This window comes from Poeciliopsis prolifica, unplaced genomic scaffold (genome assembly GCF_027474105.1).
Source record: "Poeciliopsis prolifica strain line A6 unplaced genomic scaffold, Auburn_PproV2 SCAFFOLD049, whole genome shotgun sequence".
NCBI lineage: Eukaryota > Metazoa > Chordata > Actinopteri > Cyprinodontiformes > Poeciliidae > Poeciliopsis > Poeciliopsis prolifica.
Genome location: NW_026562424.1, coordinates 3,480,001 through 3,485,000, shown reverse-complemented (window position 1 = coordinate 3,485,000; position 5,000 = coordinate 3,480,001). Strand labels below are relative to the sequence as shown.

General features: G+C 40.2%; 1 protein-coding gene across 3 annotated transcripts in view; it reads right to left on the bottom strand.

Moving 5' to 3' along the window:
• Positions 1-5,000, bottom strand: part of adprh (ADP-ribosylarginine hydrolase) — a 71,742-nt gene that overhangs the window by 5,863 nt on the left and 60,879 nt on the right. The window contains exons 1-4 of one of the 3 annotated variants that reach the window (XM_055058031.1): positions 2,699-2,877; positions 1,379-1,493; positions 1,196-1,304; positions 1-94 (exon numbers count right to left, since the gene is read on the bottom strand). The exon at positions 1-94 is cut by the window's left edge and continues 5 nt beyond it. In XM_055058031.1, the coding sequence (XP_054914006.1) occupies positions 1-94; positions 1,196-1,304; positions 1,379-1,493; positions 2,699-2,706 (326 nt within the window). In that variant the 5' untranslated portion in view covers positions 2,707-2,877. Of the gene's footprint in view, positions 95-1,195; positions 1,305-1,378; positions 1,494-2,698; positions 2,878-5,000 lie in introns of those variants that run through there. The other 2 variants (XM_055058032.1, XM_055058033.1) reach the window with 2 other exon arrangements.

Genomic DNA, 5,000 nt, shown 5'->3' with positions numbered 1-5,000 from the left:
ATGCTGGAAGGGCCGGGTTTCCTCCCGTCCATGTCCTTCATCGCCTCCACATACCGACCAGCCACCTCATGCAGGAGCTCCTCCCCCGTTTTCCCTGAAAAATCCCACAATTTACTCTAAATAGTTGTGGAAAATAAAATATTCACAGTGTGTTTAGTTTTATTAAACGTTTATTCAGTATTAATCAATTTATTTTCATGCTTGCAGAGTTGTTTTTCTTTGTCACAGTTTGCCTTCGTGAGCCAGAAGCCGAGCAACAGGTGATAAATAGTTTCTACCTCAGACCAGTTTAGACAGAAACAGACCCTAATAAACTGCCTGAAACTTGGTTTTAACTGAGGGTTGCATTTGTTCTGTGTGTGTGATAATCTGCTGAGCTTCTCCACAGACATTGTGTCTGAGCTTCTTGGACGATATCATGTCTGTGTGTGAAGGACAGCATACGGTATATCAGGTGTTTTCCTTTGTCTAGTCAGATCTCTTCTGTAACTGTTGTGCTCCACCAGCACAGATGGAAAAAAGCTGCTTTTTGTTCTCTCTTTAACAAGGTTTGGACTTTAATTCTCTTGGTCCACTTAGTAAAAATAAATAACATTTTTGGACACTCAAATCTGAGCGGCTTTAAGAATCAACCTAAAGGGCAATTTAATTGTTCATTTTTAATTTTGGTCTTAAATAGAACTTCAGTTAAATGGGAATTATATTTAAAATCTTTAAGTTGAGGAAAAACACAGACGAGAGATTTATGGTAGGTATCTAACGATTATTAATAACCAATTATTCTAATGATTAATCAATTAATCAGATTAATATTACATATACAATATTAAAATGCATAAAAACCATAATAAAGAATTTATATTTCCTTTTTTAATGTGGAAAATAAACTTTTTATGGCCTTCGAGGCAAAAGCAATAATATAATATGTAGCTGCAAAGGATGCAGCTAAATATTATTTACTTTTAACATAAACATGTGAAACGCTCTTCTTTCTGCTTAACATCAATACAGTGTGATCTGTTGATTAATTATTTTTATTTAATACTTGGATGGGAAAGGGGCTCAATTTTTAACAAATCTAAACCAGGTGAAGCTAAAACTGCCACTGTCCATTGCTAAATTAGTTTTCGACTATTTGAATAATCAATTAATCGCTGTGCTGTAGTTTGTGGGTTTGTTGGGTTGTTGACCTCACCTGTTGCCAGTCCTTCAGCTGTTGCCAGGTGTAGAACGGTGTCGTCGCTCACCGGCCAATCAGGAAGCTCCACCTTGATGTTCTTCAAACCGCCGAGCTCCTGCAGCTCCTACGGGGGCCAGAAGAGGACAAACATCATTAAGTTTTCTGCTTTGACATCAGCTCCTGATTCAGTTTCCTGACCTGGTGAATTGCTGGTCCGGACTCGTTATACTCCCAGAGCTGGTTCCTGTAGCCCAGAGCATCGCCAGCACCACTCAGCACCATGGCTGCCTTATAATGCTCCACCGTAGCAAATCTGAAGGTGCAAATAGAAACGATCCTGGACCCTTAACTTGGTTTTGCTGCAATCAATTCATATACCATTCTAGAAGAAGCCATCTTGTATTTCTAAGAAATGGGTCTCATGGTTCTCATATATAGGTTAGAGTGACAAAGCAACATTTAGCTAAAATGCTAAGGTTAGCTAAAATGCTACCAGTAGCATGTGGGCTATTTGTAGCATATTGACTATCATTGACTTACACAATTTTGTAGGCAAACAACAGTACATAAGCTAAATTTAGCTAATTGCAAACGTTAGCTAAAATCATGCAAATAGCATGTAGGATATAAGTAGCATGTTCACTTATTCAACTTAATAGATAACTATATAAGTAAACCTGCTAAAATATTAGCAATCTAAAATGATGGCAATTTTTGAACTTTGTTTTAATTGTAAAGAAAAGAAGAAAAAAGTGTTGGCTATTGCTAGCATTTTGACTATCATTGACGTATTTTGTTCAGTATAAGTTTACAATTGATATCAAAACTAGCTTAAATGCTATTATTAGTATGATGGCTATCACTAACATGTTGATTTGCTGTGGCTATGGTTAGGTGGAACCACTGACTGTTTTAGAAACATGTTTTTTATGTTTTTTGCTACCTCCAAAAATAACAATTTCTGGGTAATTTAATGTCCAGCAAAACATATTTTTCGTGACATGCCCAGTGACAACCGAAAATTGTGTTTATCAGAAAGTTAGTGCATTACACAAGACCACTGAAAATGATTAATTTAGAAATGTTATGGCTATCATGGAAACTCTGCCTGAAGGCTGATCTCCTCCATCCCATGCTGCACTGATGCAGTGATTTATGCAAAAGGAGCCCCAACCAAGTTTTGAGAACGCATACAGTGCAGTAGCTAAAATGGGCCAACATTTCTGTACAAAAATGTTATTGATCTTTGACATTTTAGGACAAAGTCAATAACTTTTCTTGTAGCTATTCTATAAATCCGTAAATTCCACTTTCTAACATCTATCACTAAAATAAATAGAGTTCTCGGATTTCCTAGGAAACAGCTGTGCGTGATATTTCTCCAAAGTGGGCCAGTGTGATTATAAATACATTTATTATGGCGTGTTCGGCTTCTTAGCGAAGAAATAAGCGAGTGATTAAATAGTTTCTGTGGATTTGGCATCGCACAGAAACTCCGTTATGCAGCATCAGCCTCACCGGTCCATTGTAAAGCGTTCTTCCCGGAAATCAGACCTGCCGAGGCGGACATTCAGTTCAGGCGACACCGAGGCCGCGGCGCTGCGGTCAAACCAGCCCCGCTTCGAACAAACGGTCCAACCTTTTTCTATGGCGCGCGAGCGCCACGTATTACGGTAAGCACGATCACGGCTTATTTTCAAAATAAGAGCCTTCTTCCGGGGCTCCTTTTTCCCCCCACGTCGAACCAAAAGCAAATATATTTAGGAATCTTTCATGATTCACAATAATGTTTTCTTTTTCAGAATTTAAATTTCGATCACGTCTGATTACCTAGAGCTGTTCCTCAAAATGCTTCATCCATGTGAAATGGGTATTTTCGAAATAATTTTTTTTTTTAATTATTACTCTAATCAATTACACCACTAGATGTCACTGTTTCATCCAGGGCGAATTTTCAAAATGGAAGCTCCACTTATAAAGTCAATAGTGTCATTTTTTGAGAGACACATTCACCTGGGAGTTCATTTCGCCGCACAAAAGAAGTTCCTCAACTTCTGTGAAATCTTTACCAAATCTATTAGAAAACTGATTTATCTCTGACTGTGAAAGAAGGATGCTGTCAAACAGGTTTATCGTTGAGATAGATACATCCAACAATGTTGTGAGAGAGATTGAGCCACCGAAGACGAAGCACAGCAAGAAAAAAAGTCACTGAAATGCAAGGCGCCTTACTGATCACCATAACAGATTCCATCCCTGAACAATCAACTCAGGACAGCAAAGGGACCTCAGAAGGAGAGTTCCCTCCAACATCGACTGGTATAATTTCAGCCACTGAAAATGTCCAGTTAGCGAACGTCCCCAATGTCCCTGACAAACAAACCTACAGAAATCCCAACAAAACTCAAATCCCCTTCCTTTTGTGTTTGGCGAGACGTTCCCAAACCCGACGCTCGTCAAACTGCTCAGGGTGAAGTACAGAGCCGTCACGTATTTGTCCTTCACCGACGGCCCAGAGCTGGAGTCGCTTTCGTTGTACGCCTTCCCCAGTTGTTCAGCCAGGTTGTCCAGCCAGCCGGTCTCCGTGTACGGCCTCTCCACGAAGCCGATGGCGTACCAGATGCAGGCGAGCCAGTGGGCGATGAGCACAAAGGTGCACATGAGCAAGAAGAGGACGGCGGCGCCGTATTCGGAGTATCGGTCCAGCTTTCGGGCCACGCGGACCAGCCGCAGCAGCCGAGCCGTTTTGAGCAGGCTGATTAAGGTGGCCATCTTTGGTTTCCATGGGCAACAGGAGAGAAAATGTAACGCATCATCAGACAATCATGTTAAAACACAATAACTTGGGAAAGTAGTCCTACCTCTTGAACTCTTGGTGGGTTTTTTGGGGACACAAAGTCGTGCTCAACCTAAGGGTGTTTTCACTCCAATAAATTGCAACATTTGTTACATTTTTATATGGTGTGGTTCACTTTCACATTGCACTGCCAAAAAGAACCAACCGATTGAAAAACCTGTTCCCCTCCTTGCCTGTGGTGGCGCTGCACGAAGAACCGCTGAAGGAAATGGCAAAAAAAAAAAAAAAAAACTGAAGCAACTTTCTTCTTCCTTGGCTAAAGTGTGAACAAAAATGGAGTGGAGTTTTAGCGGCTGTAGGATTTCTCTTTGTTCTTTAGTAAAAGAGCAGAAGACATTTCTCCCGCCAGTGCTAGGCTAACATGTTGGTTTGGTTATTTTTTACCCAGAATGCCCTGTGATGTAGTCCACTTCCTGCTTTTGGAGTGGCCTCCGGTCCGCTTGCCGTTCACATAAGTATTCAAACCGCACCAGAGCTCACTTTAACCGAACCAAGACCGAGGTTTATGGGCGAACCATACTGCAAAAATACAAAATGTCACCAAGTGTTAACTTACTAACTTACAGGTAACTTTTCTGCTATGAGATTCAGCACATCTTTCCATAAGAACTTATTTGTCCAGAACTTTTGTTTACTAGACTGAACATTTTCCAAAACAAGGTCATTTTGTGGATAACTCGTCAAACTGCAGCAGTTTTCACCACGAAAACCAAAAGAAAAGTAATAATACTTTAAACGTACCTGAATCCACAGAAAGGTTTAACTAGATGCGTTTCCATTGATCGTAAAATTACGCAAATGGGGTTCAGGAAAATAAAAGAGCTAATTGGAAAGATGGCAAGTTTGAGAAACACTCAGGTTTTGTGATAAAAGACGGTTTTGACACACCAACAATAGAGTTCCTTCAAGAAGATCAATGGGACAGAAAATGCAGACTCATTGAAATACAGTCATAATAAACAT